This window comes from Hoplias malabaricus, chromosome 1, assembly GCF_029633855.1.
Source record: "Hoplias malabaricus isolate fHopMal1 chromosome 1, fHopMal1.hap1, whole genome shotgun sequence".
Lineage (NCBI taxonomy): Eukaryota > Metazoa > Chordata > Actinopteri > Characiformes > Erythrinidae > Hoplias > Hoplias malabaricus.
The window spans coordinates 6,435,634-6,457,744 of record NC_089800.1 but is presented as its reverse complement, the minus strand read 5'-3'; the positions used below and the strand labels follow the sequence as shown (position 1 = coordinate 6,457,744).

At 42.1% G+C, this 22,111-nt stretch overlaps 1 protein-coding gene across 1 annotated transcript; it reads left to right on the top strand.

The window, feature by feature from the left end:
* Positions 1-1,486: 1,486 nt before the first annotated feature.
* On the top strand, positions 1,487-19,171 carry smg5 (SMG5 nonsense mediated mRNA decay factor). The gene is made up of 22 exons (XM_066645027.1): positions 1,487-1,937; positions 5,365-5,463; positions 5,552-5,675; positions 6,171-6,327; positions 6,424-6,513; positions 6,712-6,801; positions 8,249-8,327; positions 8,570-8,695; positions 9,210-9,278; positions 9,524-9,735; positions 10,033-10,170; positions 10,522-11,367; positions 11,447-11,616; positions 12,233-12,308; positions 12,509-12,684; positions 12,921-13,079; positions 14,311-14,370; positions 14,838-14,997; positions 15,420-15,510; positions 16,891-16,965; positions 17,147-17,285; positions 18,720-19,171. The coding sequence occupies exons 1-22, from the start codon at positions 1,873-1,875 to the stop codon at positions 18,801-18,803; spliced, it is 3,285 nt and encodes a 1,094-aa protein (XP_066501124.1). The 5' UTR covers positions 1,487-1,872; the 3' UTR covers positions 18,804-19,171.
* Positions 19,172-22,111: the final 2,940 nt, after the last annotated feature.

Here is a 22,111-nt window from a genome sequence, read left to right as displayed (position 1 = left end):
TTTTTTCTGTCTGTCTTTATCTATTTATGTATCTGTCTATCTATCTATGAGAGCTTGCTTTGTAGGCTATATTTATAAAACGAACATTTTTTTTTATTTTTAAATACACAGTAAATTATTTTGACCCACCACAACAGCTTCTAGCGACTGAGAATGCTTTTAGGCTAAATGTTGAATCATTTCTGTGAGGATGTGAAGGCATTCAGATACTGAGGTGTAGAACTGATGTTGTGTGGTTACTTCTGGGTCACAAACACTACTCCAACTCATCCCAAAGATTCTGAAGGTCCATCTCTCAAGAGAACACAGTTTACCTGCTTTACATATCAATCCTGTGGGATTTAGACCCCTCTAGCTGACACATGGTATTGGGGGTTGTGAACTTAACCTTGTGTGCAGTTGCTCCACGTCATCTCATTTGATTTTATTTTTATCTTCACGGTTTTAGAGGTGTTTTTCCACATTCAAAGACAGGAAGTGACCTAAACATGAATCAACAGAAATTAATATAACATAATGATAACCGTGCCTAAATCTGTAAACTTTATACCACATTATTTTATTCACTAACTATAGTAACTTTTGGCTTATAGCATTTACTGTTGTGTGCTGTTGTTGTATTTTCCTCTGATGAGTGAAAATGTGGTGGAAATACACTTTCTGTAGATGTTAGCTTAGATGCTAATATTATTAACCTTCTCTGCCTACATCCAGAAACTATTTACCAAATACTTATTTATAGCAAAGTACACAAACATATACTATCTGTGTTTGCATGTACTTAACTTTTTCATCTGGTAAACTGAATTTGGTTAATTTACTTTGACTAGGGTGACCAGACGTCCTCTTTTACCCGGACATGTCCTCTTTTTTAGACTTAAAAAAATGTCCGGGCAGAATTTCACAAACGTCCGGGATTTTGTTTTTCTAGAGCTTACATAGAACTTCGAGAAGTTTCGTTCACAAACTAGTCCCGCCCTCGCCTACTCCGATTGGTTCGCTTGAGTGAGAAGGGGGCGTGGTGAAGTAGCCTAAAATCTTCTGATTGGACGGTCTGACTGTAGAGCTACCGTTATTGGTCGATAACCTCCTATGTAAACATCTAATTGGTCAGTCTGCACGTCAGTAGTCGTCCAAAAGGTTTCAGATTTGGTCCACCAAGGAGCAAACTTTGAAAAATGAATCTTTATTTATTTATTTTATTTACTCATTCCTTAATTTCTGTTTTTCCGTTACTTGAAAACCCTAGGGTCCCAAACAAGACTTTAACATACGCCATCAATCAAATGCCCTTGTGTCCTGGGTCCCCATAAAGACCTAAAACAGCAACACAACTCCTGTCAGCCAAAGGTCCTCTCAACGTCGAATGTCCCCGTTTCAATGGGTCCCCACAAAGACAAAGAGCCATAAAAACTCAATGGGTCCCCACAAAGACAAAGACTAATAAAAACTCGCGCGTTCTCTCTCTCACACACACACACACACTCTCGCGATAGTGGAGCGGTCGCTGAGGAAAGATGGCCGCTCACGGAGCGACTGGAGGCTCGGAGAAAATTAGAGAGAAGCTCGGCGAGAGCCCGCGGACACACAGCTGACCTGCAGCGGCCTGCTCGGGCCCTGCCCGTCCCCTGCAGCGGAGAACCGGACCGGGACCCGGCCCGAGGCCCAAAGGAGCGCCGAGTCCGCCTCAGAGAGCGCAGGAAGCGCCGAGAGTGACACAAACACAGCGCTAACTTCTCGTTAGCCTGCTAGCTAGTTCTCATTACATTGAACCCAGCAGAAACGAACCAGAACCGAGTGGGTTCCACTGGAGCGGGCATTGGGAGGATATAAACCGAGCCCCAAACCAGCCGGAACCGGATTTGTGCTAGAATGAGTGGACCAGGGCAAGACAGCGAGCCAGAGGCGAAGGTCCTTCACATAAAGCGGCTGTACAGGTGAGTCCCCTCAGCCCTGAGCTCCGCGCAGGCCGACAGTCTCAGAGCCTCTGAGCTGGAGAAGGCATCCAGTAAGATCACATCGAATTTATATTTACACAGTGCCCTTCCTGTAATAACGAAAGCTGAATCCCAAATGGCTTCCTCCTCTCTATATAGCCCCTGTAGTGCTCTTCATAGGTCATGCTACTAACGTCATGGCTCATAGTCTCAAACAGCCTAGCTTTTTATTGACTGGCTTTCTATTAAACACATACTACAATATTTTAGATGCTCTCATTTTAATTTGGTCTCTGTCTAGCCTCATACCACCCTCTGACCGACTTTGAATGATGCCACAATATACAGTGTTTAACATACTTGTCTGTAAACAGAATATTTACACATTCCTGTACATAACTATACAATATCGAGGCTGAATCTGGATCTCAAATGCTCCTTTAAGTGGTCATGAAACCGTCGTCTACACCAAAGCACTTTCAGAGGTGTAATGTTTATGGCCAGACCTAAAAGATCTTGCCACTGTATCAGCTCCACCAACAATACAGGTGCACTATGTTGTCCTGAAGTTAACGACTGTAACTCGAGTCCATTGGCTGCTTTTTAGTCCTCTTTTTCCCCCACTGACCTCCATAGAGCAGGTATGGTTTGGGTGGTGGAGCATTCTCTGCGCTGCATTGACACTGACGTTTTGGTGTTGTGTGTGTTGCTCTGGGATGAGTGGATCAGACACAGCAGTGCTGTTGGACTTGTTAAAGCCCTCAGTGTCACTGCTGGATTGCCCACCAACTGAAAATATCCAGGTGACATTGTCCACTGATGACAAACCACAGCACAACCCACACACAGACGAGCTACTGTCTCTGACTTTATGTCTAGAAGGTAGATCAGTGATTTAGATGCGTGTAATAGAGCGGACAGTGGGTGACTGATCATTGAAGAACAGGGTGAAAGGGACCAAGAAATTTTGCGGAGAAACAGATGGACTTCGGTCTGTAATTGTAGAAATACAAAGTGCTCCTCTATGGTCAGTGGAGATGATGAAATGACAGATAAATGTAGAATATTAGTGTTCTTGTTTGTGACCGGGAGTTGGTGGATTCCCGTTGGGAATCAAAGCTCAAGAAACGAACCGAGCCATCGTTCAGTGTTCTAAAAATCCACAATATTTCGTGAATTGTGCTCAGTGTGGTGTTTAGACGCTTTGAGGAACTTACGATGCGTTGAGTGTAGAGTCGACTCATTGAGTGAATCGATTCATGAATCGAGTGCAAATTCAAATCAATGATTCAAAACATTTTACAAGCATGGGCTGCACATGCTCTGACCTTGTGTACACACAGCCCGGGGAAACTCAGAGAGGACACACAGCTCGCCTTAAACATTGGAGTATACTTCAGACTGTGTGTTTGTGACTGAAAACTGAGGAATAACGCATTAAACCAGTCACAGAAAGTACTTTGGAACGTTGAAGGATCTCTTATTATTGAGTGTTTTCTACAGATCACTGGACACAGAAGAAAGCCACACGCAAACACATCGGAAGCCTTGATAAGAAGGCTTCAGGGTCACAGTGGGTCTGGAGCCTACCCAGAATCACTGGACGCAAGGCAGGAACACACCCTGGAGGGGGCATCAGTCCTTCACAGGGCGACACACACTGACACATTCACTCACACCCATCCACCTACAAATGTGTGTTTTTGGACTGTGGGAGGGATCCGGAGTACCCAGAGGAGACCCACATGGACACAAGAAGAACACACCAGACTCCTCGTCACCCGGAGCAGGGCTCGAACCCACAACCTCCAGGTCCCTGGAGTTGTGTGACAGAGACACTGCCTGCTGTCTCACCGTGCCGCCCTTCCGTTAAACACATATTACACCAATTAATTGTAGAAGCCTGTATTTTAAATTCAGATTAAACCTAGGCCAAAGCACTGAGAACATCTAGAAGACTGCAAAGCTGGAAAATGCTTGTTAGTCTGTTTATGCCATACACATACTGTCAGTGACTGTAAAGAATTAACTGTGGTATCCCAAACACCTCCCGCATTTCTATATAGAGGACATAGTGCACTTTACTTTAAAATTCATTAGGGCTGAAAGATTAATAATTTTTATCGCATGTTCAAGTTTCAAAGAGTGCTATTGTGAAATCTCAAGACCTACATTTTAATTCTAGGCTGCATTACCAAGAGAAATGTCTGAGAATGGTTTATATGGGGACATCAGCTTCTGTTAAATTAGACACAGTGCCGTGTACATGACAACAACCACAGCAGACTGAGTCTGATGCTCTAGGTACAGGGTTCGACATTATAGCCACATCTTTGAACCAATCAGTGTACTCAAGATGCCTTATCGGACACCCCAGATTAACTTGTATCTATCTGGTAATGGGAAAAGCAGGCCCATGCCAAATTCAGCTTACGATAAAACATTTAATGTTAGTATTTATTTTGGTCATGAGGGGCAACAGATACTAACAGCAAAGTCCATAACAGGATTATTCAACAATACGAAAGCCATCAGCACTCCTAAAATTCCTGTCAGTAACCAAACTTGGTGGCAAGATGGCAGCCTCAATGTATCTAAAATAACAACGTATTAGTAAATTAATAACATCTTACTACAGTTCTTGCCATGAATGAGGCCTTATTTCCAGATATGGCGTTAAATACAAGCTACCTCACCTAACCCAACCACATATTAGAGCTTAAAAAAGAGCTTAATCTATTGGAAATAATTGCAGTTTAAATTGCAATCTAAATATTGCTCACATAAACGCTATAAGATATTTTCCTTAACTCCTTCAGCCCCAATATTCATTAAATATGACTTATCAGTGGTTCTCAATCCTGGTCCTGGTGGGCCATTCATATTGTGGTTTTCCCCTTGCTCCATCACACCCACTTCGGCTTTGGAAGGGGTTGCTAATTAGTTCATTAGGAGCATCAGGTATGTTGGGAGCGCTTTATTGTCATTTCCTTTGCTTGTGGTCCAAACTATTTTCCCCTTAAACCCAGTTTTTATATTTTGAGCAAATCCAAGACCGAATGGCTGCACTGTCACCCGGAGGAAACCCACGCAGACACAGGGAGAACATATAATGTATACTGTATATAATCAAGATTATATTTGCTGGAGAAGGCTCATATTGTAGCTGCCCAAAGAAAACCATCATATCTCAATTTCTGTTGATTTTAATTTACTACAGCTGTCCTTAACATTGTGTGAATATTTTGTGATAAATATGGACCAATAGAAATGCTCCGAAATGACTTGGAATACAGTCGTTGAAAACTGTGAAGGTTCCTTCTCCTGTAAAGTTGCAGTTTTGATTATACATGTTTTTATTTCGACAGTGACATTGTGTAGATCGCTCACTGCCTTACGCTGAACTTGCCTCTGCCTCTGTAAACAGGGCGGTGGTGGAATCTGTACACAAGCTGGATGTTATCATCAGTAGCAAGTCATCATACAGGGAGGTCTTCAAGCCAGAGAACATCAGTTTGCGGAACAAGTACGTTTTCTCTCTCTTTCTCTTGGAATATATTGAACAGGCATCATTGCTAAAGTAGATGATTCCTACTGACTTCTTACTGTTTCAGGTTGCGGGAACTGTGTGTGAAGCTGATGTTCCTGCATCCCGTGGACTATGGCCGTAAGGCAGAGGAGCTGCTCTGGAGAAAAGTCTACTATGAGGTGATCCAGGTCATCAAAACAAACAAGAAGGTATTGCTGCTCATGTGGAGTGTTTATATTCAGCAGTCTGTGTTGACTGTAAATGAGACTTGATCAGCTTTTAGGGATTCATTCCCAAAGCACAACTTATAGCCTGAGGGAAAAGTCTAGTTTAAACTGTTTTGCATTTGATCAGCTTTGGTATGTTTTCTCTTTCAGTTTGTAGCTAGCCAGGTTAATGTAGCAAGGGAGAAGAAACTTGAATTTATACTCTACTGGCGTACTTTTACTGCTAACGTTCAGTCTCGCACATTAACGTTTCCCAAAAACGTCCTGGAGAAAATGTTATATGACCACCTCGTGTAAGATTTAGGACAGAATGTACTCCTCTCAAAACTGTTGAAAGGCTGTGAACCCCTGGCTGAAATAACCTGTTTATTTTTGAACGTAGTCTTATAAGAGAATTCAGCTGCCAGTACAGGAATACTATTGTCTATAAAAACGAACGAGTGTGTTTCGCCTCTCCCCCTGTCTGTGGAACTGCAGCACATCCACAGTCGTAGCACTCTGGAGTGTGCCTACCGAACTCACCTGATTGCAGGGGTGGGCTTCTACCAGCATCTGCTCCTCTACATTCAGTCCCACTATCAGCTGGAGCTACAGGACTGCATCGACTGGACACATGTCACTGACCCCCTCATCGGTGAGTACCTGTTGCTGCTTATCTGTTATAATGGAGCTAATCAGATCTGGTCCTCTGCAATATAACATGACTTGGGCGTGTTATTCATGTCTCTAGGTCGCAAGAAGCCTGTATCTGCAACACCTAAGGAGATGGAATGGGCTCAGATGGCTTGTCATAGATGTCTTGTGTATCTGGGTGACCTTGGTGAGTGTCTTTGGGGTTTACTTCCACAAAGAGTTCACTTTATTAAACGTGTAACAAAAATTGGCCGCTGATTCTTGACAACCACTGTTGTATAAATGTCCCCGGTAAAGCGAGGGGCTATTTCCTAAGAGGACAGGTGTTCGTAAGCTTGCTGTGAGAAATTAAATTGAATGTTTCCGTCTGAAATCTTTTGTGTAGCACGGTACCAGAATGAACTGGCAGGTGTGGAGGCAGAACAACTGGCTGAGCGCTTTTACCACCAAGCCCTTTCCGTCTCACCCCATGTTGGTGAGTGGCATTATTTTTTTTGCTTATGTGTGGAGATGGCTAAAACTATTTGAATATATAGATATTAGATCTGCTACTTGGTTGTATTTAAATTTGTGGTTTGTAGAAATGAAAAAAACTTGAGCATTACTCATGCAGTGACAAATGGGTTACTCTACAGCATTAACTGAGAGTCCAGATCATCTTCAGTGCCCATTAGGTACAGTGTTAAATCACATGTGCCTAAAAGACCAAGCATATACTTCAAATGTGATACAGTACAACAAATTTAATTTAAAAAATAATTAAAAACAGAGTGGTTTATGTTGGGGCTGGCAGAGTGGAGCGACAGCTATTCTGGGGTTGTGGGTTCAATCCCCGCCTTGGTCACTGTCTGTGAGGAGTGTGGTGTGTTCTCCCTGTGTCTGTGTGGGTTTCCTCTGGGTGACTGTCTGTGAGGAGTGTGGTGTGTTCTCCCTGTGTCTGTGTGGGTTTCCTCTGGGTGACTGTCTGTGAGGAGTGTGGTGTGTTCTCCGTGTCTGCGTGGGTTTCCTCCGGGTGACTGTTTGTGAGGAGTGTGGTGTGTTCTCCCTGTGTCTGCGTGGGTTTCCTCCGGGTGACTGTCTGTGAGGAGTGTGGTGTGTTCTCCCTGCGTCTGCGTGGCTTTCCTCCGGGTGACTGTCTGTGAGGAGTGTGGTGTGTTCTCCCTGCGTCTGTGTGGCTTTCCTCCGGGTGACTGTCTGTAAGGAGCGTGGTGTGTTCTCTCTGCGTCTGCGTGGCTTTCCTCCGGGTGACTGTCTGTGAGGAGCGTGGTGTGTTCTCCCTGCGTCTGCGTGGCTTTCCTCCGGGTGACTGTCTGTGAGGAGTGTGGTGTGTTCTCCCTGTGTCTGCGTGGGTTTCCTCCGGGTGACTGTCTGTGAGGAGTGTGGTGTGTTCTCCCTGTGTCTGCGTGGGTTTCCTCCGGGTGACTGTCTGTGAGGAGTGTGGTGTGTTCTCCCTGTGTCTACGTGGGTTTCCTCCGGGTGACTGTCTGTGAGGAGTGTGGTGTGTTCTCCCTGTGTCTGCGTGGGTTTCCTCCAGGTGCTCTGGTTTCCTCCCACAGTCTAAAATTACATGCTGGTAGGTGGATTGGTCGTGCGAAAGTGTCCATAGGTGTGAGTGAGTGAGTGTATGATGCCCTGTGATGGACTGGTGTCTCTGGACCCAACAGGATGAAACAGTTACAGAAAATGGATGTTCATGTTGGAATTTCTGCTAAATAATTAATAAAGTCTAGATTGTTGTTTAGCAAAATAGTTAACATGCCCATCTCCTCTCCTATGAAGATGTCAGTGCTTTTTATTACTTTTGTTTAGCCCCTTCAATTGTTTTATAGAACTGAATGTGCGCTAAAATAGATTTTCCTCCCTCTGTGTTGTAGTGCTATGTATTGGCCTTGACTAAATGTTTTTGTTGATATGATTGACAGGGATGCCTTTTAATCAGCTGGGTACACTAGCTGGAAGTAAGTTTTATAATGTGGAAGCCACCTACTACTACCTTCGCTGGTAAGACATGCTGTTGCAGCGTTCACTGCATTTTCTCTGAAAACACTTATTTCACTTAGTCTCTGGGGGGCACTATAACCCCACTCTACAGCACAGTGTTGCAAAGCTTCACACACCAAGCTACTGCAAACAGTGGAATACTCACAGCATTTGTGTATGTTATTTATCTATGGGCTTGATATTACTTATTGAGCGCTGTGTCCTTACAGAATCCAAGGTTAACCTGTTTTGTTGTTCAACAGCATTCAGTCAGAGACTCCCTTCGAGGGAGCGTACGGAAACCTGAAGCGTCTTTTTGACAAAGCAGCCAAGATGTATCACCAGGTGAAGAAGCAAGAGATGAAGAAGCTCTCTCCATCACGCCAGAGGTGAGCTCTCTCTCTCTCTCTCTCTCTGTCTCTCTTTCTCTCTTTTGCTCGCTCGCTCTCTCTCTCTCTGTCTCTGTTTCTCTCTCTCTCTGCCTCTCGGTGTCTCTCTCTCTCTCTCTCTGTCTCTCTGCCTCTCTCTGCCTCTCGATGTCTCTCTCTCTGTCTCTCTCTCTTCCCCCCCCCCCCTCTCTCTCTCTGTCTGTCTCTCTCTCTCGGTCTGTGTGTTTGAACCAGGAAACATTCAACCAGCATCTGGCCCCCACATGTGGAATTTGTAGGGTCCAGATAGTATGCTTTCCTCCAAGACATCAGTATTCAGATATTCGTAGCCGTGTAACAGATACGGATGACGTTTGCTCTTGTGTGAAGCAGTTATTAAACTAAACAATTAAATCTTGAAAAGTCATTAAAATGTTGTTTATTCCACTGTAACTTCTTTTATGTTTTGTCTTTGTCTCTGTGTGTGAAAAAATCATGCTGCTTCAATTAAAACACTTTTTGCTTATGATTTTAGAACAAAAGACATCAAACGACTCCTTGTGAGCTTCATGTACCTACAAAGTTTACTACAGCCCAAGAACAGGTGCAGTGCATTTTCTGTTTTCTTGATCTGCTTCGTGACAAAATAATGTTAAAATATCAGACATTTCCCTAAGTATAAAGTCAGCTTATTAGCTTTACAATTACCAGGACTTTGCCTGTGTTTCTGGTGTTAGTCAAATTAATGGCGTACGTTCATCCTAGATTTGAGGATATCTTGAAATGATTACTGTAACTAGAGCCTGTCCTGTGGCTGTTTCCATGTCGTCTTCTCTTTGCTGGTTGCAGTGTGGTAGAGACAGAGCTGACCTCACTATGCCAGTCGGTCCTGGAGGACTTCAACCTGGTGCTGTTCTACCAGCCTACACCCAACCATGGCAGCCAGTCTGTCAGCGAGGAAGACGACGACCATGATCAGGCCTGCTCCATGCTGCCCGACAGCCTGGTCTTTAAGATGGTGGTCATCTGCTTAATGGTGGTCCACAGCTTAAAGAGAGGAGGTGAGTCGATGGGTAGAGAAGGTTAGTTTGTGAGATTGAATGGTGGCTGTGATTGTGCTCTTGACGTAATTGTAAGTATGCTTCTTTTAGAAGGTAAAGGGAATGAAAATAGCTGGCATACACATCGAGTGAACGTACTTATGGCTGGTGGTTAGAATGTTTGATTGGCCTTCATTATTCTGCTCGTGCTGTTCCTGGAATTACAGAATTACCCGCGGCTGTGCTAATGCACATCACATTTTCTTTCTCTTGCAGTTGAAACACTCTTTTGTTAATAAAGCGTCCTTTTCATTTCAGGTTCTAAGCAGTACAGTGCCTCCATTGCCTTCACACTAGCACTTTTCTCTCATCTCGTGAACCACGTCAATATCCGCCTACAAGCTGAACTTGAGGACGGAGAAAGTGAGGTGCCACCTTTACGCACTGACAACATCGGTAAGAAAATATAATCAAAATGAATTCATTTAATTTGTTGCTTTTTCGATGCAACGCAGATCATGGTCATGGTCTGATTCACTCAGATCAGAGGCGGAATATTCTCCGCTTCATCGCTTTTATAACTAAACATTACAGTATCTTTTGCCGTTTATAAAAGCTGCTATTAGCTGTTATACATATAATAGTTGTAGATGTTACATATTTGAACTAGATTGAAATCAGTGTTGGTGTCAGTTAAATGAAACTAAATCCCCATTTTGACCTAATTAAGATGGCACTTGACATCAGTTAAACTGTCATTGTTATTGTGTTGGTGCTCGAGTGTTTCCATCTGCTCCTCTCCTGTAGATGACGTTGATGTGAGGGAGCAGACCGGCACGCTTCCTTCAGAAGAGAGAGCCCTTCAGAATGGTTCACTGGAAGAGGAAGACGATGACGAAGGGGAGGATGAGAATAACGAGGAGGGGTCAAAGGGTGAGAGCGGCGGAGCGGCGTCTAAGAAAGAGAAGAAGGGTGAGGAAGAGAAGCAGAAACAGAAGAGGAAGTACTCACGACTGTCAATGCTCCGGCGTCGACGCTGCGCCCGTGACGAGGACGAGAGCGATCTGAGTGAGGGCTTTGAGAGTGATGAAGAAGATGAGGAGGAGCGTAGGGGGGTCACAGAGGGGCTGGGGGTCTGCAGGGCACCGGAGAACTCTCTGGGGAAGGAGGGGCGGAGCAGAGAGGGAGCCTGGGAGAGTGGCTCTGAAGAGGAAGAAGAGGGAGGTACGGCCTTTGACGTGGAAACGGACTCGGACATGAACAGCCAGGAGTCACGCTCTGACCTGGAGGACATGGAGGACACTGAGAGTCCAGCTCAGGAGCAGCAACAGCAGCTGGAGGAGGAGGAAGAAGAAGAAGAAGAAGAAGAGCAGCGGCAGCAGCCGTTACAGGATGAACGCTCCACTCCACCAGCCACCAACGGGCCACTGCTCTCCACTGACTCAAGTATTAGTAGTAACCTACAGGCTATGTCCTCACAGCTGTTTCAGGCCAAACGCTGCTTCCGCCTCGCCCCTACCTTCAGCAACGTCCTGTTGAGACCGCCCAGTTCCTCTAACCCTACCCCTGAATCAGATCCCACACCCTCCCAAGAAGCCACACCCCCTCTTAGCAATGCTACACCAGAAATTGCAAATGGAACCAACAACAACGGTACTTCTCATTGTGTTCTGATTACTGTTAATGCTCTGTTTTTTTAAGCATCTATAACCACTTTCCCTTTTGTTTTTAGATGTTGAATCCGATACAGAAGAAAGCGAGCACAGTAACCAGTCATTTCACAACGAGAAAACACTGTCCGAGAGACTCGAGATTCTGACTAATCAGGGCCTCATTCAGATTGTGAAGGTCTTTGTGGACTGGCTGAGAACAAATACTGACATCATTGTCATGTGTGCACAGGTAGAGCTCCCCCACAACCCAATTAATAATGTGAGATTGAGGTATTTTCTATAAAATCTGTTCCTAGGTACGTTTATATTATAACACTGTGTAACAGGAGACCAAAGTATGGTAAGTTTAGCATAGACTGGTAGAAGAGGTTAGCTTCAGCAGGCTATTCCCATTATTGAAATTAAAGCAACAACTCACAACGCTGAAAGGAGTTTGAATGTCCTCTGAAAGGTAGAATTTGTCGTTTTTTTAATCCTCTAATGCAGAGTTGTTTAAAGGAACACTGCATAGTATGTTTACCTTAAAATGGCAGCTTCAATGGTGATGCTTCACTGACCTGTAACAGGGAGAATAAAGCCTCTGACACTGTTACTCTGGACCTATCGCCTCAGCCCTCAATTTTAGGACAGTGCTATAAAAGTTAACTCAATTCTGCAGTTGTAAGGGGAGCTTAGGAGTAAATATACCATTTATTTCTTGGTGTTTCTTTAAATATTTTGACTTATATGTTCTTAGTGTTGTATTATCAGTAATTATTTATATTTGATATTAATATTACTCTGCTCTAGTTTGTACATATTATTTGTGCAGCTTTTCAAGTTTGCTGCGTTCTGTATTTCCCCAGAGTTCTCAGAGTTTGTGGAATCGTCTCTCTGTGCTGCTCAACTTACTGCCTGATGGGAGCAAGATGTTAGAAGCAGGTTGGTTACATACAAGTTGATTTCATTTTTAAAAATTACTCCATAAACATTTCCTTCTGAGGCTATTTCTTAGTAAAAAATAAACATAAATATAGCACATTTAATAAGAATAATTTATATTTGTTTTATTATATTATCTCCTCCAGCAATCGAGACGGCATGTGTATATAAATCAGGATTAACTATTGATTGTTTGGCAGATTTGGGGCTGAAGAAAGAGGTGAGAGAACTGGTAATGCAGAGTGAGAAGCCTGACCTGGTGCAGACTCTGCTGCTTCCGGAGGACCAGGCACTACGGCACCTCCCGGCCCTCAGCCTGGCGCATCGCAAACTGGACTTCACCAGCCACAGACCCAGCCTCAACCCCCTGCAGGAGGTAGGAGCCTAACGGAGAGCCTCGCTGGCTCACAGTCACACATCTAACTCAGAGAGTGTTTAAGGAAAGCCTTGTTGTTTTAAAAGAAACAAAACATCCAGAATGCTTTGTATTTGAAATATTGTGGTCAAATCCTTAATTCTTAAACATTTACTGTACATTTGCTGTGCTTTTAGAAGTGTTTATACCTTTTCTGTCTGATCCCTAACCTCCGTTTTCTGTCTGAATGTTGCCAGTGCGTGGTGCGCTTGTGCTGCATTCGCAGCTTTGGTCACTTCCTCACTGATTTGCAAGGCAATGTGTTGCACTTCAACCCGGAAGCAGGCATCTTCACCAGTATCAGCCAATCAGAACAGGAGAACCTGGTTCAGCAGGCCAAGGCCCAGTTCCGCATGGTAAGAGACCTGTTCTTCCAGTCGAACCATTGCTGAGCCAATGACTCGAACTCCTGCAAAAATTATTCACATTCCATTACTTTAGCAAATTAGTCTGTTATTTAACTGCTGAGAAATCTTACTCAGGATATTAATTTAAAGCAAAAATACAGCATTTGTTGTGATACAGTACAACAAATTTAATTTAAAAATTAATTTAAAACAGAGTTGTTTATGTTGGGGCTGGCAGAGTGGAGCGACAGCTATTTTCACTGTTCTGGGGTTGTGGGTTCAATCCCCGCCTTGGTCACTGTCTGTGAGGAGTGTGGTGTGTTCTCCGTGTCTGCGTGGGTTTCCTCCGGGTGACTGTCTGTGAGGAGTGTGGTGTGTTCTCCCTGGGTGTCTCAGAACAAAAGGAACAATTTTTGAATACTGGTGCTCAGTGGTTGTGTGAGAAAGACTAATTTAACTAGATTCATGAAACTAACCAAATCCTCTGTTAAGTGGTTACAGTAATTATACAGATATTATTCCAATATAATATACCTTCCTTACTTTTAAAGAGCCTATATACACTTTTATATTATATACACATATAGATTAAAGTGTGTGTGGTTGGTGGGCCTCAGGGTGATAAAATTGTAGATGAGTTTAATCTTAAGACACAATTTTCTCGGAAAAAAAAACGTGGCTTACATCATTACAGCTTTCTATAAATTAAAAAATAAATCAAACTCTTGAGCTATAAAACTTGACGCTATAGCTGAAGCAGTGCCCCTTACTTAGAGCACCAATAAATGATAGGGTACACAGGCCTGTGGAGAGGAGAGCGCGCTCTTTCTTTCTGCCTGTGCCGTATTTGTGAGGCTCTCTTGAGAGTCAGATGTTGCTAGGCAACCACGATGCCCTGAGCGTGTAGAACAAGCGCTGATTAAAGTGCCGCCTTGCTGTTCTTGAGCACCGTCAATAAAACCGGCAAGGCTTTAGAAACCTAAAATGATGTGTTACTAGGCACAGGGACCTTGACCGAAGTAAATGTACTTTTCAGAAGTATCGATGCACTCTGTTCTGAAAATTCAGTCTGAACTTTCACCGAACGTTTTAGATTTCTGGTGTTTTAAAATGTGTGTGTTTCATTCGTGTCTAAAAATATCTTATTCTGAGGGCTCTTTAGAAATTGAATGTCTGAGTCTTGGGTCAGTAGAGCAGCTTGGTTTATTGACCCTCTTATGGTTTTTTTAAACATAAACAGGCTGAAGAGGAGGCACGCAGGAACAGACTCATGCGGGACATGGCACAGCTGCGTCTGCAGGTTTAATCCCCTTTCTTAATTCATTTACTAGTAATCTCAGAATTTAAACATGGATATCTTTTGACATTTTTAAGGCAGCACCCTTGAACATTTACAACAATGGCATATGAATAGGAACATTTTGAGAGAACAATGAATAATGCATTGTATTTATTTCTGGCCAGTTTTGTCTTTGTTTAACTAATTATACTTTTAATTTGGACAGTTTTAACTGAAAATACACTGCAGTCCAGAAGTATGAGAACATCACTGACCACTGCTAGTGTTGTTTAATGCTGACCTCATTCCTAATTTGCAGTATGTTCAGTACTTCTTGTGAGTTTGTGTAGTACAGACATATTTAGCCTTACTTTTACTAAGAAGAACTCACTACTAGGATGTGTTTCAGAGAATTTAGGCACAGTCGGTACCTCATTATAAGACACGGAGCAGTGCTTGACGTAATGTACCTCTACTGTTCTCTGCAGTTGGAAGTGTCCCAGCTGGAAGGAAGCCTTCAGCAGCCCAAGGCTCAGTCCTCCATGTCCCCTTACCTAGTGCCTGACACATCTGCTCTCTGCCAGCATCTGAACCTGCTTAGACAGCTGGCTGCCAGCGGCTGTTTCATCATCATCATCCCTCGCACAGGTCAGGGGCTTGCCGTTTGTCTTAGCCTTCACAAGTCTGCTTTTTTAAATTAGAGATGTATAGTCAGTAGTCACTAGGCAGATGTAATGCCATACGATTCAAGTCTCAGCTTGTGCAAGCTTTTTTTTTTTTTTTTTTTTGGAAAATCAATTTGAAGCGTTTAAAAGCAGCTTAATTCGTCTTCTACCGAAAGAAGTGAAACAGAGAACAATGTTAAAGAATCGTTTTAGAAAATGGTAGAAATGTAAGTGCTGCGTGCAGCTTAACGTACACATTTTATTATATAGACTTTATACCACATGGCTTTTGTTTCAGAGTGCTCCTGTAGCGAGATGCATTAACCAAATAAATTCCACTCCTTTCTTTTTCAAAGTAAGGTGCAGGTATTGTTTCCTCTCTAATGTTCTTTGCTTTCTTATTAGTGATCGACGGGCTTGACGTCCTGAAAAAAGAAAATCCAGGTGCAAGAGATGGCATTCGTTTTCTTGAGTCTGAGTTTCGAAAAGGAAACCGGTATGAGTACCACTGTTTGTTGTTTTAGTTTTGTTTGGTGGTGTGTTGTGAATATAAACATTTGATTTCTGTTGCTCAGTACTATGTAATACCTCTAGGAGTTTTTAAACACAGGTTCTCCTACAGACCAAAGCATCGGATCTCTAACTTATCTCAAACAGATGTCTTGCACACTAAATAATCTGATTCTCTTTCTGATTTCTTATTTTATTTCATTTCATGTCGAAGCTTATTGTAATAACTGTAGGCTCAAACTTTCTTTAATTGAAAGTGCTTCTGAATGTGTGTGTATTAGAAAAATCCCTAAAGGTGTGACCACAAGCTCGCCTTATTGATTGGGGGGGCTTTGCATCTAGTTCAGGGGTCGGCAACCTTTACCACTCAAAGAGCCGTTTGGACCCGTTTCACACTGTAAAGAAAACACTGGGAGCCACAAAACCCTTTTGAAATTTTAAATGAAATAACACTGCGCATAACGGGGTTTTTTTTTTTGCCTTTGTGCTACTTATAAACAAACTACACTGTGTTACATTTATGAAATCAATGAACGACTGCAGAGAAAATGAAATAACATTTCTGCATGCAACAAAACATTTAACTCCGAAAAAAAGACGTTGTGTTGAAGGTTAAGTAAAATACTCAATGTCTATTTGAGTCCTTGTAGTAATGAAAAAAAAACGCCAAACTTAAATTATCCACTGGCAGCAAACAAACAAAAACGCTGTCCTCTCTCTGCGTGCCGTCATTATTTTACTGGCGCCGTGCAGTCAGCGGTCAAAACGTTCAAGAAACCGCAGACTGGCGGGTGTCGCACATTGGAAGTTGTGACGTGTTTTAAGAGCGACAAAATATTTTAAATATTAAAATATTTTAGATGTTACAAGATCGCCATAATCTTCATAGAATTACATTTTGAAAATGAACGAACCAAAATAAAATACATTTTAATTAAATACTCATTGATGCGGCTCAGCTTTTGAAAATAATTAGAGGGATCAAAGAGCTGCGGGTTGCCGACCCCTGATCTAGTTTGTTCTGTTACTTTGATTTTAGCCTTTTTTTTTTATATTTGGCTGGTTACTGAATTGAAAAACTTGTCTATTTAATAAGGTAAAAAAAATAATGTCCTTATGAGGTACAATTACTGAAACTTTATGGATTTATTTCACCCCAAATTTATCTCAAATAAAATAACAAGTCAGTGATAAGTGGGAGACATGAGGGGATGTATTTCATCAAGGACATTACATCTTAACATTTCTGTTGTAGCATTAAAGAAACTCCTCCTTGGCTATTCTTGCTTGAAAGCTGCAGGTGTAACATTTCTGTCACCCATAATCACCTCTCTCGATGTCTCATCCTTTCCTGCGTTTCCTGTAGATATATCCGCTGCCAGAAAGAGTCAGGGAGGAGCTTTGAGAGGGACAAGCTGAAGAGACAGGACATCGAAGCCTGGTAAGTCTGAAACGAACTGATTTGTTGACCTGGTTTGTGACATATTAAGTGCTATATATGTTGCCCTGTGTATGCTTTCATTTCTCCAGACAACAGGATTCCTCAGAGGACCGTGTACTACTTCAACAGGACGCGTGCAGTTTGGTGTATTAATAAAGGTCTTGCCTCCGTGTGTTTGCAGGCATCTCTACAAGATGGTGGACAGCTGCCGTCAGTTAACAGGCTCTCAGAACAGCGGAGATGAAGACACAGCTGGCATGGTGACCATCCTGACCGGACACACAATCCCAGAACTGACTGAGAGATCAGCTCCCATGAAGGTCTGTCAGTTCGTGGAATAAAACAGAACCCAGAGCAGTAATGCTTCTCCTCCTGCCGCACTGAGTAGCGGAATGCCATGCTGGGCGAGCTGTTTCCTACTTTCTAAATTGGGCGGCATGTGCAGCTGTCTAAAAGAACTTTGACTGGCTGTCGGTCTACCTGCCTATTTTTAGTGGCTCTCGAGGTTTAACACATAATTATCGTTATGGCCAGGGCCCTAATCTCAAGCCTGGGACTAGGAGAGGATTAGCAGAATGAAGGATTAAAATTAAGATATGCCGTTGTAATAACAACAATACAGTCCAATTAGCACTGATTAATAATGCAGGATGGTCCTACTGTAGTGTATTTATGCTTGTGTTTTGGGAGACATTCTCTAAGACTCTAGAAGCCACATCACAGCTAACAGCTGGACCCTTTGCATTCAAAATTTCTAAAATATTTATTTACTGAACGTAATTTAATGTTGAGAGATGCTGCTAGTCAACAGCTTACAGCTCTGCTTGGTTGGCCACGGTTCAGCTTCTTTCTATAACCACAACACACTACATCCAGCACAAAAAGCAGTGGTTTAAGGCAAACCTTAGCTTACTTTACTACCGTAGTCACTCTATCACTTAATTCACCTCTTCTTTTACAGCTCCAAAAGTTTAAGACTGTCAGCAGACACCAAACATGAGAGGTTTTCTAAATGAAGTTGAAAGATTTATTCCATTAAATCTTCAGTGTGACAGCAACTTGCCACTTTCAAATGACACTCCCACATTGTATTTAAACGTATATTGTGTTTTTTAGACTGTTCTGTGAATATATTTCTATTAATTTACAGTATTCACAGTTGGGAATATGTGGAATGAAAGGTTTTTGAGAAATGCGGACACAACAGTGAGACCTGGAGATGTATTTCTCTACAGTTTCAAGCAGTTGTCTCTGACTATACACTGTGTACACTATATACTCTATACACGGGTTCTGCTAGCTTCTAAAATTCAGTGGTGGACCAGTCAAAATAATTACATTATTGACTTATCATGCAGCAATGGACTTAGACTCAATAATGTTTGCTGAAATCAGTATTGCCCATCATGCTTATTGCTGTGTTTGTTTACATAATTGTGAACGTCAGTAATTTTTTTGCTACACACTACTCTTCATTGCTCTTTAAAAGTGTGTAATTGCTTTACTGTTATTTTTATATCAGTGCCATAAAATGGTCTTAAAATGACAGTAATCTAATTTATCGCAATTATATCAGGGACAATAAGTTGATCACAAAATGTGGCTGTTATGACAGGCCTACTCAGTGGATTATCATAGATACCCATCAAGCCTTGGCTAATACCATGTTGCTCTAAGAGGAAAGTTTGTGAAACCAAAAACAGCCTGGGTCTATCCTTTAGCACCTAAATTTGTTCTCTGTTTGTTTTTGACAGTCGGCCATCCAGGCAGTGGCTGCGGCAGGCATGGAGCTGAAGAACATTGTGGAGTTTTACCGGCAGTGGAAGGAAATGGGCTGAAAGAGCCAGAGGGACAGGGGACCAGCCCGGCGCTCAGCTGATCACACATTCACTCCCTCTCTCTTTCTCTCTCTCTCTCTCGCTCTCTCTCCCATTCTATTGCTCTGTCTGTATCAGCGTCTCCAGGATTATTACAAAGAAAAAAAAATACTTGAGGATGGAGAGATGGAAAGATTGAGGATGCATACGTGTTTGGAGAAAGAAAAATGTCAGAGGCACGAGGGCTTAAACATAAAAGGCTCCTCGACCCCCAAAATAGGAGGAAACCTCCTTGAGGGTTGGAGTAAGGTAGGGAGATGCAACCCCGGTTTAAGTGTGCCTCGTTTTTGCTACAGCCAGGTAAAGACAGATGAGTATATGTGTGTTGAGAGAGAAATACACATAAGTAACTCGCGTACACACACACACAAACACACACACACAACCGATGAGTATAAATATATAAAGCAAGGTTTCGACTTTTCATTTACTCCTTATCCTATGTTCTTGTTGAGAGGGAGTAGTGTCTAACTGTAAGGAGGCAGCAGTGACCACAGGACAAGAGAACTCATCCCTGACCAGAAGTGCAAGGCCATTGAATATTTGGTCTGGTGCTAAATTTTCAGGGACTCTTGACTCCTAGGTTTACGAAGGATTCAGATCATTGGATGTACATTTTTTTGGGATGGTTTTCTTTCCTAAGTGGCTGCTCTCCCCCCCCACACACCCCACCCCCCTTTTTTTTCCGTTTTTGCTGTGTTTTTGCAAATAATGTATTGTGTTCATCTGTGTATGAAAAGGATGGATTATGTAAGGTAGATGGCTGGTTTTATTTGATTTTATTTTTGTATGGTGTATCGTATTATTGCTCTTGTATGCTGTGCTGATCTCACAGGAACAACCTCGGCCTCGTAGAAGCCCAAAAAGCAGTTCCAATCGTTCTCCACCTCCATACTTTAACTCTTAAAGGTGGGGTTTAGTGTATATCATCGTCTGGCCCTGATCATGAGTCCAGCCTTTATTGCTAACATACGTGGAGGTAGCTTTGTTTGACTCTAAACATAAACTTTTTGACCATTTACCATCACTACTCATCGTAGTTGTTCCATACTGCACAGTGCAAAGGAAACCAATGTATGTGTGAGGCCATGCATTAAATAAAAAATGAAAGAAAGCTCACTGAACTAGTAGATTCTTGTCATTGTCCAGCATTTTGTTACTTTTAGTTTTCAGTGTTGCTAAGCAACAGAGACCCCCCCACAAAATGATATGAAAAATGTATTCTTTTGAGAGATTTTTCCAACAAAAGCCGCACCCACATGATATTAAATATACGCTATAACATTTGAAAATGTTAATGTTTTCCCTGTAAATACAACATCAATTGCAAGGGACTTGGGTGGTTATTACCAGCTAAAAGCATACAAAAATCCTCCTATTCTCAAACCTACCAATCTCTCATTGTCCTGTTAGACAAAGTAGGTCTCCGTGTCTCCATCCCTCAACAATATTCAAGTCTCGTGCCCTCAACTGCTTTGGGCCCCCTGCCCAGATCTCATCATGGCTCTGGCTCTTGTGCCACCCAGTCAAAAGATGGCTAGGCACTGCCCTACTTTTAGGGGCAAATTACTCTCATCCCTGTCCCCATGCCCAGACGAACCCAGCGGCTTTGGCGACATGGACAAAGAAGTGTAAAAAGGTGTCACCAGGGCAGAAAATGTTCCCTGAGAAATCACTGGTGTTTCTGTCCTTACAAGTGTGTCTATTAGAAAAGCATCTCACAACAAATGTTGATATTTTAAAGGTTAGGCTTATTTACAAAATATTTTACTGCACGCTACATCAGGTTCCCTATAAATACAACTGGGTCTAAAGAGATGTATGTAAACAATGCCCAGTACATTAAGACACTGGCGCAGGTTTGAAATGATAATGTTTGAAAATTCTTGTCCAGGATGCTGCTAATTTTTTGGTTGTGCATAGCTTACTCCTGAGTTCTACAGGCTGATTAATACGTGTACGCACCTAAAACTAAAGAGACCGTATGATTGAGTCCTGTGGCACACCAAGTCCAAGATTGAACCAGATTTGTTTCTGTATATTACATGAAAAACTGAAACTACACACTTTTCTGAATATATATACTATACTGCCAAAAGTATTCACTCATCCATCCAAATAATTGAATTCAGGTGTTCCTATCACTTCCATGACCACAGGTGTATAAAACCAAGCACTGTTTTCATAAACACACTCTTAAACTTTGTGGAAAGCCTTCCCAGAAGAGTTGAAGCTGTTATGGCTGCAAAGAGCGAGCCGACATCATATTAAACCATGTGGATTAAAAATGGAATGTCACTCAAGTTCATGTGTGTGTGAAGGCAGACGAGCAAATACTTTTGGCAATGTAGTTTGCTTTTAGAGCCTGATCACACTAACTCATCTCTCCCATTTTCCACAAATGAGCACTAGGCTCACCAGGACAGTGCTTTTTGAAATCTGATTGCATCGCAAATAGTGGAAAATGCAGGATGTGTTACTTGAACTCACTGTTCTTCTATCTTGGCCACTACAGGGAGGACCCCGCTAATGGGCAAATAATTACAGGGGTCTCTAGGGTCTGGAGTTTAAAAGACAGGTGTAATCATTGCAAGATGGAAACACTTCTGTAATTTAGCAATTAATTACTTCATTACAGAGGCAATAAATATAACTTTGAAATTAACTTCAAGTCATTAACAATCAATTCAGCTAAACAGTACTAATGATTTTAATTTGATTATTTAATAATTAATTTCTTATAAATGGTCCAACACCTTATTAATCATCCAACCATTTTTATAGTCTTTTTTATTAATACATAATCTTTTTTAAATCATCAAGTCAAAGTTTAGTTATTGCATCTGGTTTTTCAGTGGAGTAATTTATTGAAGTTCTTTAATCATTTTTATTGCAAGTACAGGCACAACAATGTAATATAATAGCATACTTTAAAAAATATATATTAATGCAAATGATTAATAAATGCACATTAAATACAGGTTTTTATTTTTTCGTTTAAAGTTAAATTTTTACCAGTACCCAAAAATACACAAAACCAGTTTGATCTTAGGTAGTCACTTGATTAAATATTTGTACGAAACTGCAAGAATAACTGTTTAATGTAAGAGAATCTAAAATGTCGCTTTATACGTTTCTCCTGAAGTTAACATGTTTAGCTGCTGAAAATCAGAGGTTTTTCTGGGGCTTTGTGCTCGTCCTGTCTCCTGACAGAGGAAAAACAAAGCTCCTTTTCTTGTGTCTGTCCAATGGGGAAAGTTAGAGGGGCG